The sequence below is a fragment of the Pristis pectinata genome, chromosome 30 (genome assembly GCF_009764475.1).
Source record: "Pristis pectinata isolate sPriPec2 chromosome 30, sPriPec2.1.pri, whole genome shotgun sequence".
NCBI lineage: Eukaryota > Metazoa > Chordata > Chondrichthyes > Rhinopristiformes > Pristidae > Pristis > Pristis pectinata.
This window is the reverse complement of record NC_067434.1, coordinates 4036993-4063820: the sequence shown is the minus strand read 5'-3', so window position 1 is coordinate 4063820 and position 26828 is coordinate 4036993. Positions and strand designations below refer to the sequence as shown.

Here is a 26828-nt window from a genome sequence, read left to right as displayed (position 1 = left end):
GGACAAGGAGCTTACAATTAATTCTACAGGATCATTGGGGTGAGAAGAATGGCACCGTTCCTCCTGCTGTACTTACTCTGAGCTGAACACATCCATTAAACCCAGCTATTCACCCTATCACATTCTAACCAAACTGTTATCCATCCATTTTCCTGCCTAGAACTCGTATTGAAAATAGTTCCCTCATTTCGTATCATTCTACACCACCTCAACAGCACCTTTCTACCTCAAAACTGACATCCTTACTCTCTTCAAAAAAAAACTTGACCCTCTGGTCTTGAAAACTATCCTCCTACCTCCAAGCTCCCTTCCTATGCAAAGCCCTTGAACACAGCATTACCTCTTATCTCTCTGACAATATTGAAACAGCTCTTGACTAAAATATAACTCTGGAAAACAATTCCCCCCCTCTTCCTTCTTAACCTATAACCTCCGACACAGTATACCTTTGTTGAAGGTTGTAAGTCATCTTCCGACACTTCTCCGCCACTAGTCTATTGGGTGGAACTACTCTTGCTTGACTTCATTCTGAGTCTACATATTGTAGCCAAAGAATCACCCACAATTGCTTCTCTTCCAACTGCACCATCACTTCTTGAATCTCCAAGAATTACTTTTATTTCTCAACTGCTTGGGTCTTCTCAGTGGTATTATCTAAAAATACAACATAAGTTTCCACATATATGGTCAATACACATTGTTCTGCTTCACCACAGCTCTCTGGACTCTGGTTTGTCACTCTGCTTGACCCCAACATCAAATGGATAATCAGACCTTTTTTCCAAATTAGATTCTGAGAAGTCCAAAGCCACTATCTTTGTTCCTACTACAAACTATGTTTATTGGTCACCATTTTATTCCTGGTAACTGTAAATACCTAAGCCAGACCACTTGCAGTCCCAGCATGAATATGTCTGTGAGGTGAGCTTCATGGTTTTGTTGCATTGACCAATATTGTTTAAAATCAATAATGAAAACAGTGCAACAGCTTCTAAGAAAATATTCTTAGGTAATTTTCTTATATAACAGCCGAAGAGAAAAATGCACAATTATTTCTTAGCATGTTAATGGGTAATGCTTAAACCCCTCCTAAATGTCAATTTTGCTGATCTTTAGAACTCCAAATGAAATAAGTGGCAAATAGTGGAATGTCCTGTGAATTTTGGTTTACCATTTGATTACATTCCAGTTGTTCACTGTGTGCAGTTGCAAGCAGCAATGCCCTTCATTAATTAGTCAGGCTTAACCAACTAATATCTACTGGGAAACAGCAGAGGCATGACAAACAAGGCTTAGAAGTTTGAATGGCAGAATAACTGAGGCATACAAAATTATGAGCAGCATAGATAACATTTTCCAATGGAAGAAGTGTCTATGAACTTATTCCCTCTTGGTCTTTTCAAAACAATCTGATCTAGGTGTGGAGGAGGGGGCACCAAAGAGACAATGTGAAACATGATGCTGTTTTTGGATGATGCTGAGTGGCAGCATGAGAAGGGGCAGATCGTTGAGGACAGCTTGTGTCCCTGTGCCCACAGCTTTGTGATTCAGATGCGAGTAGGCACGCAGCTAAGCAGAAGATGATACTTAAGCATATTTGAGGCTACCCTCAAAATCTAATTTCAGCCCTACTATATGCAGCTCAGAAGTTGAGGTAAATAAAATGTCAACACTTCCAAGTTACACCATAATTAAGACACTCTGTGGGTCAACTCAATAAATATGCTGAGCACTTATTGGGCCATGTGGCATCAATGATACATATAAATGCAATTCAAATCGAGTCTAAATGCAACTCCTTTAAAGCTGTTAGACATCTTTCCTGACACTGTGTGGCATCCAACATCTTTATGCTTCTCAAAAAAATCTTTGGTTTTTTAAAACTAAAAGTCTACTAATTATACAAATATGCAGGGATTGAGATCTGGAATTAAGACCTCATCTATATTGCTGAATGAACAGTACATCATCAAAACATTTTCCAGTGTACTTTATCTCTAGAAAGCCTAGTATGTGCATTTATGAAGCAGCACCTATCTGATCTCCAGATCTTTAGCAATTTATGATGGCACATACAATTTTCCATTTCAAATACAAATTATAAATAATTGAGGCTTCAACATGATAGTCAAGATTTTTGTTTAAAACTGTTGTGAGAAAATCAGGTGCATGTGAAAATAATGTTAAGTCATGTAGCATTTACTTAACTACTTATCTGGTACTCAAGTGACTTACTCATGTACAAGAACGTAGAAGATGTATAGAAATACAATGCTATCAGTAACCTGCAAAAATGGGATCACACCTGGTTTGTATAGTTAAACTTACCTCAGTTGCACTTAAAGGTTGAAAACCCATAAAAAATGGAATATATAAGTAAATACTGAAATAAGTAAAAATTAAGTAATGATAGTTGGCATTGTTTGTGAAAAGTAGAAGGTACTGATGAATTTAGTGCACTTTTGGGGAGATCAAAATGCATAAATGAAAGTGTATATGAGCTTTCAAAAAACATTTAAATACATGCCACTTCAAAGAAATGCAATGAAATTGAGGCTTTTTAATTTTCAGGATATATGGCTATTTGGATAGAAAATTTGCAAGAAGAGCAAAGTCAAAAGTTGTTGTTATTTCTCCCACCCAAATGGCAGGGTTTGGGCTACAATAGGCAGGAAATAAAGTGTGTGGGGGGGGGGGGGCGGTGGGGAGGGCACCATTATTAATTTATCTTATTGATTTTGGCCAAGATACACAAGAACTGACATCCAAATTTGCTGACACAAACTTTGAAGACATTGCAGTCTGCTAAAATTACAGGTGGAGATGAGCCTGGTAATAGATTTTGAGAAAAATTTGTGACAGAAACACAACAGATAGATATATCTTTAAAAGGTAAGTAGGGAGAAAAGGTAATACAAGGGAATTTTATTTTTGTTCAATGCAAGCAGACATAAAAGCCAGATATGAACTAGACCAAAGTACTGGACAATTGTGGATAATATAGGCACTGCAAAAATAACTCCAGGAAACAGCCAAACAGAAAAGCCTAAAGAAGATGTATTAACAAAATCTTGAGAAATGATGAAGGGTTATAATAAATGGAGAATAACAGACATTCACTGCTCGATGAATCAACAACAAGGGGGTCACTAGACATGAATAACTCATTAATGAGAGAAATCAATTCTTTTTGTTTCAAATTGAGTTTTTCACAACATGAAACATCTTACAAGTTGCCTATGAGACAGACACTGTAACATCAAACAAAGGGGTAATGGAAAGACAAGGTTAGCTTCATTTGAACGTATCAGCACAGGATATCTTCTACAATGTTATACACATGCACACACTTGCATACATTCACATATGAATGGGAATGGGACACAGTAGAAGGACAATAGGGGGTGGCAAACAGCCATATATAGAAAGAAAACCAAGTCAGAACATACAATACGTGACAAGTCAAATGGGAGGAATGCAAGGCTGGACTTCATCTATTTTAAAGCAAAAATACAAATAAATCAAATAAGTAAGGGTGAGCTGATTAGCACATGGGAATGTGATATTGTTGTTATCACAGAGACATGGTTGAAAGAAGAGCAGAACAGGCAACTCAAGTTTTCAGAGCACAGAATCTTCAGGCACGATGGAGGGGGAAGGGGATGTAAATGACGAGATGTCATTGCAATATTAATCACAGAGTGTCTTAATCAAGGAGTCCTGTAAGGAGGGAAGATATTATACAAGGCTTTTCAAATGAAGCTGCATGGATTGAGGTTGGAAACTAAGAGAAACTAATCGCTTTGCAGGGGGTGTACTGCAGGCCTCCAGTCAACACAATATAGAGGAACAGGTACGTAGACAAATGGAAGTGTAAAATGTAATACGGTAATAGTAGTGGGGGATTTCAACTTCCCCAATACTGACTAGGATCACCTTGGTGCGAAAGGCTTCCAGGAGGTGGAATTTTTAAAGTGTGTCCAGGACAGCTTCTTGAGCTAGTATATAGATAGTCCACCCAGGAGGGGACAATATTCAATCTAATATTTGGGAATACAAGTGAAGGGAGCATCAGTGGGAGAGCATTTCAGAGATAATGATCAAAACTCTTAATCTTAAGGTTGCTATGGAGAAGGATAAGGATGGACTCGAAATTAAGGTTCCAAATTGGGGAAAGGTTGATTTCAATATGATAAGTCAGGACCTGGCAAAAGTGGGTTGGAAGCACCTACTTGAAGGTTAGTTTACATGAGACCAGTGGGAAGCATTCAAAAGTGAAAGAGAGTTCCTATAAAGGTTGAAGGTCAACATATCTCAGGAACCCTGCATGTCAAGGGACATCAAGGTTTGGAAAAAGGAGCTTGTGGCAGGTTTAGAGAAATGCAAACAGGATATGCCATGTAGGAATATAGAAAGTGCACAGGTGCTTAAAAAAAATTAATTAGGAGGGCAAAAAGGGGGCAAGAAATAGTAAAATCCCAAAGCATTTTGTAGTTATATTAAGGGCAAGACAGTAACCAGTGAAAGCTTAGGGCCCTCTTGGGACCAAAATGGCAATCAGTGCATGGAGCTGTATGATGTAGGCGAGGCCTTAAGTGATTACTATTCATTAATATTCACTGCAGATAAGGACATTGTAGTTGAAGAATTCAATGGGGACAGTGGAATTCTAGGGCAAATTCCCCACAAAAAGGTGTTCAATGTCCTTGAGGACATAAAGGTGGATAAATCCCCAGAGTGTAAAGATGCATCGCGGGCTGGCACAGGAGCCAAGGGAGGAGGTAGCTGCAGCTCTGACAGAGAGGTTCAAAATCTGCTCTGGTCATAGAAGAGGCGCCAGATAGCTGGAAGAGAGAAAATTTCATATGTTTATTCAAGGAGAGCAGGGGTAAGACAGGTAATTACAGACCAGTGAATCCTACAACAGTACTAGGGAAATTATTGGAAACAATTCTGAGGGACAGGTTTAATCTGCACTTTGAGAGGCAGGGATTAATCGGGGATAGTTAAACATGGCTTTGTAAAGGGGAGATCCTGCCCGACTGATCTGATTTAATTCTGGGGAGGTGATTATATATGATGATAAGGACAGTATGATTGATGTAGTCTAAATGGACTTCAGCAAGGCCTTTGACTAGGACCCACATAGGAAACTGATCTAAAAGGTTATGGGATCCAGGATAATTTAGCAAATTGGATCCAAAATTGGCTTGGTGATGGAAGGCAGAGGGTGAAGGTAGACACTTCTTTTTGTGATTAGAAACCTGATTTGCACGGATCGATGCTGTGATCTTTGCTGTTTGTTTATATAGATTAATGATCTGGATGTGAATGTAGGAAGTATCATGAGTAACTTTGCTAATGACACAAAGATGATAGTGAGCAGGGTTATCTTCAGCTACAGAACAGTATTAATTAGTTGGTAGGATGGGCAGAGAAATGGCAGGTGGAATGTAATCCTTAAAAATGTGAGGCAAAGCACTTAGAGCAAACTAACATTTAGGACATGCACAATGAATAATAGGGCCTGAGAAAGTACTAAGAAACAAAGGGACCAGGGTGTATATGCCAAGGATGCCAAACGGTATACAGGACAAATGCTTCATTAGCTAGGGATAGAATATAGGAGCAGCGAGGTAATGGTACAACTTCATCAATTATTAATAGGTCTGCCTGCAGTCCTGTGTGCAAATCTGTTTGGTGCACTGTAGGAAGGATGTCAATTTGTCAAGAGGAATTCACCAGGGATGGAGTTTTTCAGCAATGAGGAGAGACTGGCTAGACTGGGTTTGTTTTCCTTGGAGCAGAGAAGGCTGAGGGGGGAACCTGACTGACCATACAGAATTAAGAGGGACACCAACGGGGTAGATAATGAGAAAACTTTCCCCTCCGCAGTGGCGCCTATAATCACAGGGCAATCTGTATATGGTGCTGGATAATGTAGTCAAGGTCTTAAATGGCCACTACTTAGTAAGGGATATAAGATTTAGAGGAGATTACAGGAAGAATTTTTTTCACCCAGAGAATGGTTGAAGTTGGAATGCACTGCACGAGGTGGTGATACAGGCAGGTATTCTCAGAGCATTTAGGTAGTCTTTAGCTGAGCACTTGAAATACCATGGTATAGAAGGATAAAAGGGCCAAGTGCTGCTGAGAATTGGGTAATTGATGATCAACGTGGACATGGGGGACCAAAGGGCCTGTTTCAATGCAATATGAGCCTATGCTGAAATATCTTCCGAGTGAACGTGAAATACTTTGAAAGCAGCTCTCTCCTCCTTCTGGTGTTGCAAAGTACTTGAATCAAACCAGTTTATCATTGGAGTTGCATAGAGCATTTTTATTTTGAAATAAAACAATTGTGCACAATTTAATGAAGGTTAATCACAAGCTAGAATGAGTTTCTTCCCATTTCCATTGAAATAGAGCCTCAAAAGATTTGATCAGAATTTCAAACACTCGCTCTGGCACAAGCAACCATCCAAAGAGTAAATATAAGTTATTAACATACAAACTACACAACATTCCCGGCAAAGATGCTTCTGACAAAATTACACAGACATGTATCTACACCTAACACTGATGGACAGAGTCACAGAGGACAGCTTTATCTGCAGAAGAAGGAAAGGCATGTTACAAGGTCAGAAAGTGATTCAGGCAAGTTGGCAACAGTGAGACTTCAGTACACAATTAACATAAATATGAACAGAAGACAAATACTTTGGTGTCATATCACTGGGTATGTGATAACACAGATTTATATATACATGTTTTCCATGGTCACTGCTCCTTATTTATTCCCCTTCCCAAGTAAAGCATACACTATTCACAATAAAAATCATTTTATCAAGTAGGATTGGACTTGCAAGTGGTTATATTACTAGCAAATATAGCTTCCCACATATGGACCTGGTTAATTCCAAGGGTCACATTACGAAGCTAGTCTATGTAGATACAAGATTCAAAATATTTGAATATCAAAATTTACAACATACAAGACAACTCCACTAAAATAATCAACATTTCTGAAAATATCAATACTCCCGACCTGAGAAGCTTCTAAACAAAAGTAAAAGCAAGGAAGAGTGAACTAATTAATTTCTGTGAGAAAACTTGGCTATCACATTTATACCCAGACAGCGTGCATTCAAATTGCCTGGGTTACATGTAACATTACGCTTCATCAGCCACCAAGACAGGAGCTAAAAAGCATCACAAATTCCCAACATGCATTATGTGCTGTGCTCGTGAAACAGTGAGATGTGCCCCAATCCACCTGAGGCACAGGAAGAGGCAATGCATCATTACCACTTTGTAGGGTCTGTCGTCCTCCTGCCAACACGCCACTTGGTAGCATCCCAGTCGGTGTTAGTCCCTTCAGTGTCAGCACACTCTCACTTTCCTCTCTGCAAATGTGGATAATTGAGAATGCATTCAAGACCAATGTATGTTAAACAGGAAATAAAACAGTTACAAAATGTTTATTGAGGGTGTTTTGTCATTTGCCTTTTGTTACAGAAATATTCTGGAACAAGGCCTCATTCATGAGTTTTCATCTGAGTTATTATTAATCAAGACCATCCAATACACAGATATTTATTGTATCCATCAGAGGCAGATGGGCCATCAAATCACGATCAGCAAAGACGACCTCAGGTGGACACTGCCTCCCTAACCAAGGCAGTGCTAACATCAACTCAGATCAGTATCTTGTTACAGAAGACCAAACTTAGGATCTTCTCACTGAGTGTCACAATTTACAGTCTAACCACTCATGCAACCGTAAGTGCAGCAAATCAATTTTGCCTTGCAAAGCCAAATTTAATTATTTCGATTTGTAAACATTTATTAAATTGGAGGTACTATAAGCTATATAAGAATTAATGCAAAGGAGACAAACTGCAAAGAGCAACTGGAATTCACCCTTATGTCAGTTAGCACATTTACAAAGCGCCTTTAACAGCAAAATATCATGAAGTGCTATCAGCAGCAATTATCAAACACAATTTGATACTAAACTGCATAAGGAACTAATGGTCCAGATTTTGGCAATCATGCCTAAACTAACAAAATTTGCTCTTGCATTTATGGTCTCCTCTACAATACAGAAGCCAAATGCAGAGCACTTGTGTTCCGGGCTCAGGAGCAACCCTGAACTTCCTGTTGCTTAACATGTTAACTCTGCGGCCTCCTGCACTGTTACAATGAATCCCTACATCAGGAACAACACCTTATCTTCTGTCAGGACATTAAATTCTCCAGCTTCAAATAACTCTCTCTTGGTTTGTGTCAGAACTGGCATTTCTACTGTAGTCATCCATATTGGCTGTTGTTTCCTCTCCCTTAATACAGTCTGACTTGCTGGAGACGTCCCACAGCCCTGCTATTAGCAAAGCATGACATTGACAAAGCAGCATAATCGCCCTCTAATTCCCCCATTAACCCATGTGAGGTTACCCTTTTTTAATCTTTCTTTCCCAGTTCTGACACAAGGTCTTCAACCCAAAATATTAACTGTGCTTAACTGTGCTTCTCTTTCCACAGATTCTGACTGACCTGCTGGATGTTTCCAACATTTTCTGGTTTTATGTGCTGTCATTATTTGCAAAACTGACAGCAAGTTCAGGATTTCCAGATATGGACAGTTAAATGCAAAATCCCTAAGTTGTGGTCTGTAACTCAGCATGCTGTCGATTATGCTGCTTTGTCTATGTTATGTTTTGTTAATAGCAGGACTGTGGGACAGCTTCACCAATTCACCATTGTTTAAAAAGGGTAGCAAAAACAAGCCAGGGAACTACAAGCTGGTGAGTCGGAGGTGGATAAATTGCTGGAGGGGATTCTAGGGACAGGATCACCAACATTTGGAGACACTGGGTCTGATTTGGGACAGTCAGCACGGATTTGTGTGTGGGAAGTCAGGTCTGACAAATCTCTTAGGAGTTCTTTGAGAAGGTAACCAAGAGGGTAGATGAGGGCGGGGTAGTGGATGTTGTCTATATGGACTTTAGCAAGGCCTTTGACAAGGTATCTCATGGCAGGCTAGTGTGGAAAGTTAGATTGCATGGGATCCAGGGGAAGATAACGGATTGGATTCATAATTGGCTCAGTGGTAGGAAGCAGAGGGTGATGGTCAAAGGTTGTTTCTTGGACTGGAGGCCTGTGTCTGGTGGCGCCACAGGGATTGGGGCTGGGACCGGGACCTTTGTTGTTTGTAATTTATATAAAGTTTATATAAACTAATTGAAATAAAAGATTTGGATGCAAATGTACAAGTCATGGTTAGTAAGTTTGCAGATGAAACTAAAATAGGTGTTGTAGATAGTGTAGAAGGTTATGAAAAATTACAGGGGGACCTTGATCAGCTGGGTATGTGGGCTGAGGACTGGCAAATAGCTTTCAATCTGGATAAATGTGAGGTGTTGCATTTTGGGAGATCAAGCCAGGGTAGGACTTGTTCAGTGAATGGCAGTGCCCTGGGGAGTGTAATGGAACAGAGGGACCTAGGAATACAATGCATAGTTCACTGAAAGCACTGTCACAGGTAGATAGGGAGGTGAAGGCGGCGTTTGGTACGCTGGCCTCCTTCAGTCAGGGCACTGAGATGGGAAGTTATGTTGCAGTTATATAAGATGTTGGTGAGGCTGCACTTTGAGTATTGTGTACAGTTCCTGTTATAGGAAAGATGTTATTAAACTAGAAAGAGTGCAGAGAAGGTTTACCAGGATGTTGCCTGGACCTGGGGCCTGCATAGACTAGGACTTTATTCCCTGGAACGTAGGAGATTGAGGGGTGACCTGATAGGTATACAAGATCATGAAGGACACAGCGTGAAAATGCATGGTCTTCTTCCCAGAGAAGAGGTGCTAAAAACAAGAGGGCATAGGTTTAATAGCAGAGGCGAGAGATTTAAAAGGGACATCAGGGGCTGTTTTTTCCACACAAAGGGTGGTGCATATTTGGAATGAGCTGCCAGAAACAGTGGCTGAGGCGGGCACATTAGCAACATCTAGATAAGTACATGGATAGGAGAGATTTAGAGGGCTACCCGCGGGCAGATGGGACTAGCTTGCTGGGCAACACAGTCGGCACGGATGAGTTGGGCCGAAGGGCCCGTTTCCATGCTGTATGACTATGACTCTACAGACTGCACTGCCTGCAATCTTCTTTTACCACAATCGTGGAAACTCATTACAGCTAAGGTAAACTTAATCTTCTTACAAACCAGAAATGCTTTGAAATAAGGTGTGAATTTTTAATGGTGAACCAACAAGAAAATAAACAGCTAATAGGGAAAAAAATACATTTATTTAGCACTTTTCACTCCCTGCTCAGAATGCCCCAGAGTGTTCCATTGGCAGTGAGGTGCTTTTTTTTTAAAAGTAATACAGGACTGCTTAGCAAACTAGCTAGACCTCAAAAATACTTTTTTTTGAAAATCAAAAAACTGCAGATGCTGAAAATCTGAAACAAAAACAAAAAAAACACTGGATATACTTAGTAGGTTTTCAACTTGAAACGTTAATTCTATTTCTCTTTCCACAGATGCTGCTTGACCTGCTAACTATTGCCACATTTTCTGTTTTAAAACTTTTTTTTATTCCTTTCCAATGAAAACTGAAAATGAGTTTTAAAATGAAAAATAACAAGAAGTTTATGTTATGTAATCTTTTAAGGTAATCAAACATGCACATTCCTATCAGAATTTAGCACTTAGGTGGCACTTGTGCATTTTGCTTTCTGGCAAGCTATCTGTGAGAATTCTAAAATGAAAGACTATTTAACAAGTTAAAATGACACAGATGCTGGATGTCAGAGTCTTCATGAATTGACTCCTGTCAGCAGATGTCAGCAAAGGAGGTAATTAGATCTGTGTGAGCAGCTATTTTTGAGGCTGCTGGTGAGGGCTGTTTGCTACTGATCACAAAATATTAGGACAAGTAACCCAAATCATAATCTAAGTGGTATGTTTTAAGGATTTTGAAAAGGACAGGAACCCAATAAAAGTATTAAGAAAGCAAGCAAAGAACAAGAGAGAATTGACAAACAAGTTACAGGCTCTCACCTGAGCACTGAGAATACTCTGGCCATTTTACCAATTGCTCGAATCTTGTTCCTAATGATCTCTTTCCGAGCTGCTGCTGTGCCTATTTGAAAGAAAATTATAAATTGTACACTGAATTACTAAATATTGCAGGTATTTTTTTAAATTTCGAAACTAATTACCTTTGGCTGACTACTTTAAGGAAACTTTCACGTCAGTAATAATCAGCCAATGAGTTGGGCTTTGTTCAGCCCATTTTATTCCTTGCTAACTTGAAAACACTTACTTGGTCACTTTGACCCCTGGCCAAGTAGTCATGCTTCATGCAAGAACCATTATTGGTCTGCAGTCCATTAAACTGTGAAGGGGATCTTGCCAAATCTCTCAGCCTTAAGAAATGCATATTCCACTAGAGGTCACCAGATGGCAATCATGAGCGAGATTCTTGGTTGTCTTTTTGTTTCTCTTCGCCAGGAAAACTAAAAACACCTGCAGAGCTACACCAATGCCCCAAATCAGATCAGCTGATCCAACTCAGACTGCAGATCAAAGCCATCTCATGTAGTCCACTTTCACAAAATACGGTGGTTCCCTATTAATCCTTTTAGCAGAATGACCTCATCAAATTATTGAATTTTCACAAAACTATCAAATGTATATCATCAAAAACAAACCTAAAATGATACAGACAAATTTCTGATAGCCAAAAGAGGCAGAGGTAAAAATATTAATAAGGACTAATAAAATCACCCACTGAAAACCTGTGGAAATTGTTCAAAATGCATAGAAAGATATTAAGTATGTTCCCTAACCTACCTATTCTGTAATAATATTCCTAAACCTCCTCAGATAGCCAATGAATGGCTTTAGACCCACCCAGACAGCCAATGACTAGCCCTAGGCCCGCCTAGACAGCCAATAAATGGCCCAAGACCTACACAGATAGCAAGTAAGAATGGTTTTAAACTCATCCAGACAGACAGTAAGAATAGTTCTACCTAGAGCTATCACGGATTGAGATTCATCAGTGAAGTACTAATGAAAATAACCCAGAAACTCATCCATAACAAAAATATTTCAAACCCATTCACAGAAACCTAATAGTTTAAGACCAATATAGAGCTAAGAATAACGGTTCAAAGTCCACCACTGGGGAGCTAACAGTAATTGATATAAACACATCCATACACAGCAAATATACCAACGGGATTCCTGTTTCAATTGCAAGAGCAAGGTCAGGTCAAACTTTGGTACTGAGTCTCTTGAAAGATGACTGGAAGAACCTCTTAAGTTTCGGAAATCCTTCGACAGGTGTGTTAAATTAGTCAACTTTCATTACATAAAGTAATGCAAGTCATCTTTCTTCAAGCGACCATTTGACTTCCAAGCAATACAGATGTTGTATCTGGCACATTGCAGAAAGACACTGCAAACAACACGTGGTGGTTGTAATAATGGCCCTGATCACAAAGGCTTGTTCTCAGATTCTTACGATTCAATACCCATTGTAAACTGATCGAGCTGTCCACTAAGTACAAGATGTTCTCCTACCGTCAAATGCATCGTCTCCCTCAGACATGAGCTCATCGTCAGAGCAGATGTTGAGGACGTTAACCAGCATCTCTGTTACTGTACGAAAGAAATACATTTGTTTAATTTAGGTTTACTTTATCTTTATCACATGCTTCAAATTTTACTTTGCCAATATTTTAAATTTACCTTTAGCAAAATGAGTGTTCAATAGCTATACCTTTTTCCCCGACAAATGGCAGCGACCATGTAAAGACGTCCATGAAGTTAGGCAGCCAGTAGGGATGAGGAGAACAGTTGAACTGTCGAATATTCATCACATTGTTTTCGTATTTCAATACAGCAGCTGAAATGGAGAGAAGTTTCTCAGTGATGTAATAAATATTTCTGTGTAACGTAGTTCTCTGAAACATCATTACCAAAAGATTCTTTTGATCAATATTACTAAATAGGTCGATTAACTTATTTGGGCTCAGTTGGTGGATGTGCTGAATGAGATAAAACAGAGCCACATCAACCTGTCATTCCCCAGCTGATCCACAAATTAACTCATTAGCACAAGGGGCAAACAAAACCTACTGATGTCATTAATGTTTCAGATACAGGAAAAGTAAATGAAAATCAGCCAGGATTCACCGTACTGACCACTATTCTGTCACCAAAAACAAGTGCACATGAAAAGCAGTAAAATAAGCAAATGCAGACATCAATGGCTTCTCCTATGACCCAATATTCTCCTGGCACTTGCAGTCAGGGTGTACAGATTACAAAGCAGTCTGCAACTACCCATGTATGAGCTGTTAGGATAATAGGCAACATAGTGATGCAGCCTCACAGCTTCAGTGATCCAGGTTCAATCCTGACCTCCAGTGCTGTGTGGAGTTTGCGCACTCTCCCTGTGACCACATATGGGTTTCTTCTGCATGCTCAGGTTTCCACCCACATCACAAATGCGTGTGGGTTGGTGGGTTAATTGGTCACTGTAAACTACTGCTAGCGTGTAGTTGCACGTTAAAATTGGAGGGGGGAGGGGCAGTTGATGAGAATGTGGAGAGGATAAAATGAGTTTAGTGCAGGATTAGTGTAAATGAATGCTTGATGATTGCTGCAGACTCAATGGGATGAAGGGCCTGATTCCATGCTGCATATTCTATGACTAATAAAAAGCAAGTAATGAAGATGTAAATCTTTGAAATATGATTCGAACTTACCTTTATTGTTATAGACATCTAAATAGTTTGGTGCAGAAAAAATTGTAATTAATGACGGGAACCCAGTGGTTTGGCTTTTCCTGTACATCCTGTAGCTGTAGACACAAAAATATTAACATAATTAAAATCAAAATCGAAACCATCCTCGTTTGTCATTATATATTACAATGGGAATGGACAAACGAAAAACGTGCAACGGCGTATCCTTTATAACAACAGAAACAGAGGTATGCAGATTATAAAGAAAGATGACAGTCGATTTGTATACATCAGCCCCCTCAAACTGCAATAAGACGAATGAGCAAATAAGCAATTTCAATTCCAGTTTAGGGAGACATATTGATCAGGCAGAAGTAAATTCCCCAACTTTTATCTAATTTGCTTTACATTACAGAAGCAGGAAGAGAAGGTCTTGGTTTAATATCCTGGCTAAATTATAGCATCTATATCACAATCCAAGTTCCTCAAAATTGAATTCAGTGTTAGCCAAGACACTGTGTGTTCAAATCATGAGGCTGAGTTTCCATGCAACTCTCTGACAGATGGGTCATGTATCATCAAAATCAGTGCAGCCAGATGGAAAGATTCTACATGAAATTAATTCGTGAAGGGCAATCTAACCTCTGGGATGGCTGATGTGGTAAACAGTTATAGTAGATATATTAGGACCAGGTTCCCTAACCCTGGGACAGTTAAGTCTTTGCACCACAATTCTACTCGTCCTCATTCTGGTTCTGCCGGTTTGATTATGGCCTGGAAACTCGGGCTGGGTTCAAATCCAGTGCCTCCTTGGTAGATAAACACCAAACACAATTTATGGTATTAGATATTTCAGGCTGATATCACAAGCGGTGTACTTAAACCACGCAAAATATTCATTTTACTTCTCTGGCAGCAAAAACAAAGTACAGATCCAGACCAGTGGTGTGTTGAATTCAGCTGGTCATAAAACAAGTTTGCTGAGGCATGAAGTACAGTTGATTTAGAGTTAATTTTCATTTCTTGTAGCTTCCTTTTGCTGCACTAAATCTTTCCAAGCCTGCAGTGCTGCACAAAATCCCTTTGCTATTCACTGATCAGTATTCTGCATGAATCGTGTTTTGTACAATAGGATGCAAAGCTTTCCACATATTAACAGGCTGTATAAATGATAAGATGCACAATCCAAGGGCTTAGACTACATTCGCTGAGTGTACAGTGGGACACAGGTTGTGTACAGTAAGGAACCACACATAGGATCCAGCAGGACACATTCCATGCATATTAAGAGCTTGCACATAAGCGTTCCTAAGTTTATATTTACTAAGGTAACTGAAAATGCAATGGACCCCAGATCTGTACAAAATAAGGGACAGTCTATACAACAGTTACCACAAACACTGTCAAAGGCTGGCCCAGTCATACATTTTGTCAAATAAATATACTGAAGACAGCGGGAAAACAAAGCAGAGAGACACTGCTAAATAAATAATCTTATGTAATATGTTCCATTTTCGGTGTACTTGATTATTGAGCTGCAGTATCAGGGGGCTCCAAGGTAATGAAATTACAATCTTGTCTGCAAAATGAAAAATACACCTGAACAACTTCCAATTACTAAGGATGTTATTCATCCTATTTCATTCAGTATTGAACTGATATTAATAATTGAACAACAAGACTTTTTTGTTACATTTTTAAAAAGCCAGCATAATTGTCAGATAATTGCAATGATGGATTTAGTCAAAATGTTTCATTACAGCACAGCACAGGCCCTTCGGCCCACAATGTTATGCTGACATTTTATCCTGCTCTAAGATCTATCTAACCCTTCCCTCCCACATAGCCCCCCATTTCTCTATCATTCATGTGTCTATCTAAGAGTCTCTTAAATGTCCCTAATGTATCTGCCCCCACAACCTCTGCCGGCAGTGCGTTCCACACACCCACCACTCTCTGTAAAACAAAACTTACCCCTGACATTCCCCTTATACCTTCCTCCAATCACCTTAAAATTTTTCCCAAAATGGCTAACACGAGGGGGCATAATTCTCTGACTGTCCACTCGATCTATGCCTCTTATCATCATGTACACCCCTATCAAGTCACCTCTCATACTCCTTCTCTTCAAAGAGAAAAGCCCAAGCTCACTCAATCTATCCTCATAAGACATGCTCTCCAATCCAGGCAGCATCCTGGTAAATCTCCTCTGCACCCTCTCCAAAGCTTCCACATCCTTCCTATAATGAGGTGACCAGAACTGAACACAATACTTCAAGTGTGGTCTAACCAGAGTTCTATAGACAGTGACAAACTTTGTTTTGCATGCTGTCCATACAGATCATTCCATACATAAGTACATTGACGTAGTGCAAAGGGAAAAGGGAAAAGCAATAACAGAATGTGGAGTTTAGTGTTACCATTACTGTTGGGGGGGGGGGAAGAAGAGAAAATGACCAGGGTGGGATGTGTCTTTCATTACGTTGGCTGCTTTCCTGAGGTGGTGGGAAGTGCAGACAGAGTCAATGGAGAGAAAATGCCAGAGACTGCATATGCTGGAATTTGGAGTGACTGTATTTATTCTTCCATCGTGTTCACTAACACTGAGAGGGGACCTGATACAGGTGTAGTAAAGTACAAGAGGCATAGATAGGGGAGATAGTAAGGAGCCTTTCCCCATGGCAGAGGTGTTTAAGACCGGAGGACGTGGGTTTAAAGGTATAGAGGGGATCTAAAGAAGAATTTTTTCACCTGTTAATCAAGAATATACTGCCTGAGAAGATGTCTGAGGGAGATACTCTCACAACATTTAAGAAAGAACTTGACAAGCACATGACTTGCCATGGCATAGATGACTATGAAGCAAGTGCTGGTAAATGGGATTAGTATAGATTGGTACTTGAGGGACAGCATGTACATGGTTTCCAATACTGTACGATTCTGTGACTCTAACATTACTGCACTAAAGTTAAGAGTCAATCAGCTAAAATAGTGATAAAGTCCTGTGGCTACTGGTGTGCCGCATGGATTGGTGCTGGGACTTTTGTTGTTCTTTATTTATATAAGTGATTTGGATGAGAAAGTACAAGGCTTGGTTAATAAGATTGCAGATAATACTAAAATAGGCGGTATCATAGATATTGAAGAAAGTCATCAAAATTGCAGGGAGATCTTGATAAGCCAGATAAGTGGGTCAAGGATCGGCAAATAGCATTCAATCTAGATAAGTGTGAGGTGTTGCATTTTGGGAAGTCAAACCAGGGTAGGACTTATACTGAATGGTAAGGCCCTGGGAAGTGTTGTGGAACAAAGGGACCTTGGAGTACAGGTACATAGTTCGCTGAAAGTGTCATCACTGGAAGAGGGTGATGAAGAAGGCATTGGCATGTTGGCCTTCTGCAGTCAGGGCATTGAGTATAGGAGTTGGGATGTTGTACTTGTCAAGTAGTGGGGAAGTTACTGGAATTCTGAGGGACAGGATCTACCAGCATTTGGATGGACAGTCTGATTAGGAGGAGTCAGCATGGCTTTGCGTGTGGAAAGTAGTGTTTGATGAATCTTTTAGAGTTTTTTTTGAAAAGGTAACCAAAAAGGTAGGTGAGGGTAGGGCAGTGGATGTTGTCTATTTGGACCTTAGCAAGACCTTCGACAAGGACCCACGTAGTAGGCTAGTCTGGAAGGTTAGGTCCCATGGAATCCAGGAAGAGCTAGTTAGGTGGATTCAAAAGTAGCTCGGAGGCCAGAAGCAGAGGGTAACGGTTGAAGGCTGTTTCTCGGAATGCAGGCCAGTGGCTAGTGGTGTACCACAGGAGTCGGTGTTGGGACCCTTGTTATTCAGCATTTATACAAATGATTTGGATGTAAATGTATAAGTCTTGATCAGTAAGTTGGTGGATGACACAAAATTAGGAAGTGTTGTTGACAGTGAAGAAGGTTACAGTAGATTACAGGGGGATCTTGATCAATTAGGGAAATGGGCCGAGGAGTGGCAAATGGATTTCAATACAGATAAGCGTAAGCTGATGCATTTTGGAAAGTCAAACCAACGTAGGACTTGTACTGTGAATGGTAGGGCACTACGGAGTGTAATGGAACAGAGGGACCTAGGAGTACAAGTGCATAGTTCATTGAAAGTGGTGTCACAGGTAGACAGAGTAGTGAAAAAGGCGTTTAGCACACCGGCCTTCAGTCAGGGCACTGAGTATAGGAGTTGGAACATTATGGTGCAGTTGTACAAGTCGTTGGTGAGGCTGCACTTGGAGCACTGTACTGTGTATAGTTTTGGTCACCCTGTTACAGGAAAAGATGTGGTTAAGCTGGAAAGAGTGCAGAAAAGATTTACGAGGATGTTGCCAGGACTAAAGGGCCTGAGTTACAGGGAGAGGTTGGCCACGCTAGGTACGTAGGAGAATGAGGAGTGACCTGATAGAAGTGTTTAAAATTATGAGAGGCATTGATAAGGTGGATGTTAACAGTCTTTACCCCAGGGTAAGGGAGTCCAAAACTAGGGGGCATAGGTTTAGGGTGAGAAGGAAAAGATATAAAAGGGACATGAGGGGCAACTTTTTCCACACAGAGGGTGGTGAGTATATGGAATGAGCTGCCAGAGGAAGTGCTCGAGGCAGGTACAATAGTGTCATTTAAGAAGCACTTGGATAGGTACATGGAGGGGCAGGGCTTAGAGAGTTAAGGGCTGAATGCAGGAAATTGGGAATAACTTGGTGGGCACCATAGTCAACATGGACCTGTTGGGCTGAAGGGACTGTATCCATGCTGTATTGCTCTATGACTCTATGGCCAGGACTTCATTCCTTGGAGCGCAAGAGACTGAGGGGGTGGCCTTATAGAGGTGTATAAAATCACGAGGGGCATAGATAGGGTCAATGCACACAATCTTTTTCCCAGGGTTGGGGAATCAAGAACTAGAGGGCATAGGTTTAAGGTGAAAGGGGAAAGATTTAATAGGAACTTGAGGGGCAACATTTTTTGTTTTACACAGAGGGTAGCACATTTTTGGAACAAGCTGCTAGAGAAGGTCATTGAGACAGGTACAATAATGACATTTAAAAGACATTTGGATAAGTATATGGATGGGAAAGGTTTAGAGGGATATGGTCCAAGTGGGACTAGCTTGGGCGGGCACCTTGGTTGGCATGGACAAGATGGGCCTAAGGGCCCGTTTCCGTGCTGTGTTACTCCATGACTAAGCCATTCTTCCTCTTTAGGAATAATCAAATATTAATCACTGCTTAGTGATTAATATTTGATTATTCCTAAAGAGGAAGAATGGCTATTGTGGATTAAAAATACGATCAATGAACAAATTTTGTGAACTTCACATTTCCACAGGTGCCCTCTTACTCCATTACTCTAATGTTGACACAAGAGCTGCAGCAAGTCCAGGAAAATGAAAATGCTATTTATGTTACTCTCTTAGGCTTTCTGAAGCTTTTCTCAGAAGCTACAGCAAAAAGTGGGAAGACCACTTATGTGGCAGTGTACTGAATATTAAACCCTGAAGGTTAATTTCTGAACACCAGCTTGTACCGGATAAACCTCTGCTCTGGACTGCCATTATAGCAGATGGGGCTAAACCAAGGATAGGCTGAAAAGTAACTCTCTTTTTAACCCTGCTCCTACTTGGCAGCACCAGAGGGCCGCTGATTTTGCAAACTCAAGTGAACACACCAATAATTTCTGACAGTAATTCAGTTTAGGACATGGAGACTACAGATACTGGAATCTGGAGCAACAAACAATTTGCCAGAGGAACTCAGCGGGTTGAGCAGCATCCGTGGGAGGAAAGGAACTGTTGACGTTTCAGGTCAAAACCCTGCATCACTGTTTCAACCCAAAACGTTGACAATTCCTTTTCTCTCACAGATGCTGCTTGACCAGCTGAGTTCCTCCAGCAGATTGTTTGTTGCTCCAGCTTAGGATCATATTGGGATAGTAAAGCTTTAGCACTCTTCAGCCTTATTGTGATGATCAACTTTTGTGGATTCTAGAGCCAAAACAGCTTGCAACTTGGTTGGTAGATCGTTACAAGGAAAATAGTCCAAGTTCAATGAAAGACTGATTGTCAAGCTTGACAACATTTAGGTTAGACACAAAACACACTAGTTCACCCTTGCTCTCCAATTACACTGAGAAAAATAGCAAGTAAGATTAACAGAAGAGGAAATTAGAAAGCATTAAAATCCTTGGAAAAATTCAGTTTACTTCAAAGAGATTTAGCAGTAATGACAACTTTGCAATATGAGCTCTTGAAGGACAAGTATCGGGTAGCAGATAAACAGAACAGAAAAGAAGGCTAATGAAAGGAATATTATAGAGCACTTGAAAATGCAATCAAGATGCACCAATCAGCCCACTCAAGGTTGAACAGCCCAAATAGGGAGATCAGTTTCAAGTAGAGACTGCATAACATTTACGAATACCAAAGGCTGGGAGAATATAAGACTGTCACCAAACTGCAATGAAATATAATCTTCCCAATCAATTGCTGAATTAAGAGATGCAATTTTAAATTCCGCCCTTCCAAGACTATGAAACTTAGCCAAGTTACATAGTACACGATCCCAGCTAACCTCCTAGGTTATAGATTTGAAGCCCAGTGTCCTATTGCTCAGTTGCCTCTGCATTTTTAGTTGCGAAAATAGAAATGCTATTTGGAGCTACAACTTTGCACTTCCTTTCAGTTCTCAATGTATTGCAAGATGAGAATTCCAAAAACTACTGAGTTGGTGATGTGAATTTTCCAATGATAATCTGGGCTTGGTATCAGGAATTAAGCTTGTCAATAATGGGTATAGTTCCATAAGTTTTAGAAACTCAAATGATCATTTCCATGTGCAAAACTTTACACCAAGTGTAAACTGACTTTTCCATTATAAAATGCACCAAAGTCTAACCCAATCCAGTCTATATTTAGCATCCAAGCAAGTCACCAGATATCAAATCAGGAGTGCCAATCCTATCAGATTTTAAATACAGCATAACCCAAAGAAACTGAGGTAAAATGAGAGTGTGTGCTTTGTACATATCACGCAATACAATGCTTTCAGCATTACATAACATCTGTATTGCATCAGTTTATAAAGGATTTTTTTTAATATCATCATCAGCTCAGATTGTCCACTTTCCATTCCTTCTTCTCATGTCATAAACGACAAATTCAGAGCTCAATGACTCTAGTGTGCATATTTTGTGGAATCTTGCTTTAGAGCTTAAACTTTAAGCAGAATGTGGTGCTTTTTGTTGAATAAAAGAACTACAGATGTTAGAAATCTGAAACAGAAACAGAACATGCTGGAAATACTTCTCAGGTCAGGCTGCATCTGTAGACAGAAAGAGTTAATGTTTAAGATCCATGATCTTTCATCAGAGTTAGGGCAAGTTACAGGATTAGAAGCTTTAGGTTGCACAGAAGAGGGAGGGGTGAAATGTTGATTGCATGCTGGGGACAAAGAGACTGAATGACACAGAGCGACAGTCTATCATTTGAAATATATTTGATTTCTAACTTTTCCTAATTCTGACAGAAGATCACAACCTGAAAAATTAACTCAGTTTCCCCAGAGATGCAGCCTGATCTCCTGAGTATTTCTAACATTTGTTTTTATGTGCAAATGTTTTGATGGCATTGAGAAAGTTTCTTACCCTGCATCCTGGGCTTCATGAGCTCGAATAATTGATAGCAAATTATTGTTTTGTAAAAATTCACAAACAGCTGGGTAGCTGAAACAAAAATGTATCCAATTAATATTTATTTAAAACAGAGAAATCTAAAATTTAATGCATAGAGAGAAGCATGGGCCTGCCCATTGACCGCACCTGTAGAAGTAGGAGCATCCCCGCACTGTATTATGACTGAAGTGATCTTGCGTTTTTTCATTTCCAAAATCCTCTGAAGGATCTGACCACAACAAGTCACACATTGGCCCAAACGCAGGTGGCTCCTTAAACCTATCTAACTGTGAAGAGACATGCCGAGAAAACAAGAGAGTCAATAATACACCAATCAAATATAGTCCCAGCTGAACTGCCACCTCCTTGCTTCCAACACAATTTAACCTGATTTGGAAATATGTCACCAGTTCCTTGTCATCATAAGTCAAAATCTCAATTCAACAGCAATGTGGAAGTACCTTCACTGCACTGCAGGAACCACAGAGTTTGGGGGGGGGGGGGGGGGGGGGGGGAGGGGAGGGGAGGGGGGTGCAGGGAGATAGTAGCTCATCACTTTCTCAAGAATAATTTTGTAAAACATTAGATGCTGTCCTTGCCAGTGATGTCCACATTCCATGAATGAATATAAAAAACGTCAGAAGTCACTTCCAGAGCAGGGAGCTCAACTAATACTCTGGTTCAAATGATGGCTGAGGAGTTCCAAAAGAGTCCTTTAAAGAAATCCCTCAATGTAGCTTTAACTTTCATATACTAAGGCAGTGCACGTGTGTCAGTTCGGAGATGTTACACATTACTTGTGGGCTTTACATGTTATAGTTGAAACCAGCAATGATGTCTTACTCATTATGCTATGTACAATCAATACCTGCTTGACACCCCTGCCGACAGCCAATCCTGACACTTTTCTGGAAGAGGGAAAATCATAAAAGTTGGAAATCAATGGTGACACTGATAGCCAAGTCCCTAGTCAGAAGGTTGGCTCCATACAGAAGGCAGAACTGCCCTTCTGTTTTTATCTGATCCTCTGGAGATGGTTCTCCAGAGACCAAATATTGTCGGTGAGTTCATTGATAGGGTCAGACGAGATGAAGAGAGCTAATGGCAAGGACAAAATCTGTGACTTTTGTTTGCCCAATGGTCAACTGCAGTAAAACGGTGGTGTTGAACAACAGGAATTGCGCATTCAAGGCGTGGCAGTAGTAGAGAAAGGGGTGTGTGCCCACCTCTTGTTTGCGTGGGGATTCAGGTTATGCTTCTGTCAAAAAGTTACCATACGAAAAGAGTCACAGGAACTCAAGGAAAAGACTAAGAGATGGTGCACTAGAACTGAACAGATTCAGTATCGGCTTTCTGAGGAAGAAGTGATGAAGCCGTATTGAATGGAGCGAAGTAGTTCCCACATAAAGTGAGCCATTTACCAAGTCAGGGAGAGCAGAAATTTCTACTTCCATGTCACCGGACTCAGGCATAAAACAAAAAAAATCATTAATGGCATAAAAATACAAGCCAGAACTACCAACACTTGTTGAGGGAAAGGATTAGAAGACTGCAACTTATCGGTTGGACATCACTGAATTTCACAGGAATTGAGTTTCAAAGGAAAATTGTACTCAATTTTATTTTAAATCTGTGGGATGGAGACAGTACCCAAAACAAATGTGGAACAAATGTATTTTGTACTTTAATTACACAATCCCACCAAACAGCTCAGGTAACTGATCAAAATTACAAACATAGGCTATGAAATTCTACAGACATTACAAGGTAATTTCTTCTCAAACCCTCAAGAAATGTTACCATTGCAATAGTGATTTATATAATGGTTTTGAATATCATACAAAATACTTACTCTTCTAATATCTTCTAAACTATGAATTTCTGGTGAAAGTCCCCCATGAACACAAAGAAATTGCTGGTTCAGAAGTGCAGCAAGAGGAAGGCAGTCAAAAGCGTCCATACAGGCATCATACACTCTTTCAGAATATTTGATTTTACCTATTTAGAAAAACCAAAGATTAATATTCAGGTATTGAACTTGTTTCTTGTAATGTAAAATGGCTATTGTAATTGATTATTTACTTCTAATCTATCTCACTATTAACAGCCTTTCCTTTTACCCTTTTCCTCCTCTCTCTGTGATCCTTTTGCTAACATTTACCCCTGGAGCTTGCCAACTTCCAAATATATGCAAATTCTACTTTTCCTTTACCCTCTTCCCATATTATTCAATCTGGAGGCACCAACCATCTAGAAACTAGAAGAATAATTCCTCATGGAAGCATAGTAGGAGACATTTGGCCATCAATCACAAAGCACCTGTGCTTGATCCTGCACACATACACACACGTGCCAGCTTGGGCACAATGTTTAATGCAGTGCCACTAAAAAGACCGTAATAGATGTTAGTAAACTCTGCAAAGGCTGGAATTTGAACTGGAGTTTTCCTGGTCTCTGTAGTACATGGACTCTCTTCCATAAGCCATCTAAAAAAATGCATCTTCTTGCAAATCACACAAATAGATTTTCCCACTTCTGTAAAGTCATCTATCTTCTCACCCAATCAATTCCAGTAGCTGCTGCTATGCGCTGCCAGAATAGTTGACTGAGATAAACAAGTGCTGAACTGCTGTATAACTGGACTGACACCAACTTAAAGTTATAGCAGAAACTTTACTTGTGAGTGCAAAGTTAAACGGAAGCTCAGAAATTAACCTCAACTATTCAACTCAGAATGTTTCTGTGACCGGGCTACAGAGACTGAAGGTCAACCATCACAGGCTCCATGCAAAAATCACAGTGTTACTATTCGCCCAACAACAACAACTGCAGAACTGTACGGTCATCCCAGTCTACAGTAACCACAGGGCAAACAACAGGCTTGTGATCTAGTCACCACCAATCTTCCAGAGTTACTAAATGAAAGGCTAACTCTACGTAACACAAATTAATATTTACTCACATTCTTGTTTAAATGTGAAATATTCTGTGAGGTGTCTGCATTCATGATTCCCTCGTAAAAGGAACAATGTGCTTGGGTATAGAATCTTGAGAGTCCACAAGTAGAGAACACACTGTTACAAGAAAAACACAATCAGGATTCAAGTTACTGAAACTTTACACACACACAGTGCTGCTACTCCTCCAGAGGAATTAGTGAAATACAGAAAGAGTTAACTCATCAGTATGGCTGACTATAGTTTACTTTTAATAATTCACTAATAGGTATTCACTTGAACTTTTGTAGCAAAGTCTTACATGAGGTTTTTAGCCACTTTTATTTTTAAATTTGGGCTATAGCTTTAGTGCTGGAAAAGACTTTCCATGTCAGGTAGCCAAATCTTGCATGTCAAACTCAGCAAAGGTTAGATACAGAAATAAAGTTCTATCAGAGCACCAGTGAAGGAACAGCACTGGTGAGATACAGAGTAATATTCTCTACAGATTGCACAAAAAATACACTGACTGAAATGAGGTGAAAAGGCAAACAAATGTTAAAATGCAAGCTTAATGAAAGAGCTTGCCTTTGTATAGCAACTTTCACAACCTCAGAATATCCCAAATAGTGCACAAAGTACTTTATTAATGTGTTGTTGTCATTATTGTTAAAACAATAGCAAAAATCACAATAATTGGATCAAGGCAAATCGACTTTGTCACAGACACATGTACGGTGAGGTACAGGTACAATAAACTTGCTTGCAGCAGCATCAAAGGCATGTAAACAACACACTGAACAGAAATTGTACATAAATTGGATAACATAGTTGCTGACTGAGATGGACTTTGTTTTGAGTAGAAATTACCTGGGACATTGGAGAAAGTTCCCCTGCTCTTTAAAATATTGTCATGTCATCTTTTATATCATTTTGAAATGGCAAACATGATCTTGGTTCAACATCTCTTCTAAATGATGGTACCTCATCTATGCAGCACCTCCTCTGAAACACCAAAGTTTCAGTATCTATCACTGAATTCTCTGCGGTAGGGGTTGAACCCATAACTTTCTGAATTGGGGAGAGTGGTACCCACTGAGCCATTGCAGCTAGCCAAGAATCACTGGTAATTATTGGTAACTAAAAGATAACTAATGGTAAGTAGTACTGCAATCATGCTATAAATTAAACTGGCACTTTGAATAGAGTTAAACTTCTGCCCTTGTTGACTTGTCTTATAAACTCTCACACGTAACTTCACTGTAACCCATAACATTTCAAAATTATGAAGGATTTTATAACATGCGAGTAACCAAAAGGACACAAGTGCAAGGTAATTTTCAGAAGAAACAAATGGGAGGTATTTTTTGTCATATGTCTGGAATGCATTATATGTAAAGATGGTAGGAGCTAACTCAATATTGATATTCAAAGGTGAACCAATATGAAAAAAGTGCAGCAATTAATGGAATGAGCAGTACAGCTAACTGGATAGCTCGTTTAAAGAACGAGACAGCAAAAATGCTGTGTTTGTAAGTGCCTACTCTCAAGGGTGCTAATAATAGAGGTACATCTCACTAAAGTAAAAACATATATTTAAATTTTTTAAAGCTGGGTGTTGTCATCTGTACTTAGAAAGCCCAGAAATGTCCACTCAAGGAAAGTTGCCAGCAAACACCAATTGAGGTTATTCAAGGGTAGCTAAGTCTAGTATAAGATTTAAATCTGCACAGCATCAGACCAGATAGTTCTTAAACCGTCCATCAATCTTAACCCTGACGAGTAATCCCAGTGTTAGGGTATAATGACTAGTAAAGGTTGTACAAGGTGAAGGACAGCAGTTATCTTGGCCTCTGTAGAGGCATAAAGAAGGGTCTAAGAAAAGGGTCTGATCTTTCCCCACTCACATAACGTTTTATTTTACGCCGTATGACCTCTTCACAACTTACTTTCCTTCTTTGTCTCACCAGCAAATTTAGCGACCATACCTTCGGCACTGTTATCAGTCATTTACACAATTCACAAAAAGGTTGCGGCCCCAGCACCGATTATTGCCAACCAGAGAAAGACCCATTTATCCCTATTCTGGTTTCTATTAGCCAGTCAAACTTCTATCCAGGGCAATTTGCTACATCCCTACCATAAGCTTTCAGTTTCCACAATGACCTTTGATGCGGCACCATATCAAATGTCTTCAGGAAATCCATGCATTGTATATCCACTGGTTCCTCTTTATTTATAGGACATGTTACTTTTTCAAAGAATTCTAATGAGTTGGTCAAGCATGATTTCCTTTTCACAAAACCATGTTGACTTTGCCAGATTTCCTTGACACAACATATTTAGTAATAGTATCTAACACATGCCCTGGTGTCATGCAAACTGACCTGTAGCTTCCTGCCTCCCTCCCTATTTGAAAAAGGAGTTACAGTTACTATT

At 39.9% G+C, this 26828-nt stretch overlaps 1 protein-coding gene and 1 non-coding gene across 3 annotated transcripts in view; both read right to left on the bottom strand.

The window, feature by feature from the left end:
- The window catches only part of LOC127584642 (serine/threonine-protein phosphatase 2B catalytic subunit beta isoform), a 90732-nt gene that overhangs the window by 16592 nt on the left and 47312 nt on the right, over window positions 1-26828 (bottom strand). For both annotated transcript variants that reach the window (XM_052041475.1, XM_052041476.1), the window contains exons 4-12: window positions 24416-24527; window positions 23306-23451; window positions 21601-21740; window positions 21427-21504; window positions 13786-13880; window positions 12795-12920; window positions 12596-12673; window positions 11066-11147; window positions 7309-7406 (exon numbers count right to left, since the gene is read on the bottom strand). In XM_052041475.1, coding sequence (XP_051897435.1) covers window positions 7309-7406; window positions 11066-11147; window positions 12596-12673; window positions 12795-12920; window positions 13786-13880; window positions 21427-21504; window positions 21601-21740; window positions 23306-23451; window positions 24416-24527 — 955 coding nt within the window. The remainder of the gene's footprint in view (window positions 1-7308; window positions 7407-11065; window positions 11148-12595; window positions 12674-12794; window positions 12921-13785; window positions 13881-21426; window positions 21505-21600; window positions 21741-23305; window positions 23452-24415; window positions 24528-26828) is intronic.
- LOC127584794 (small nucleolar RNA SNORA84) lies at window positions 24186-24323 on the bottom strand. Its single transcript, XR_007958436.1, has one exon. It is a non-coding gene; the product is annotated as a small nucleolar RNA SNORA84 (small nucleolar RNA).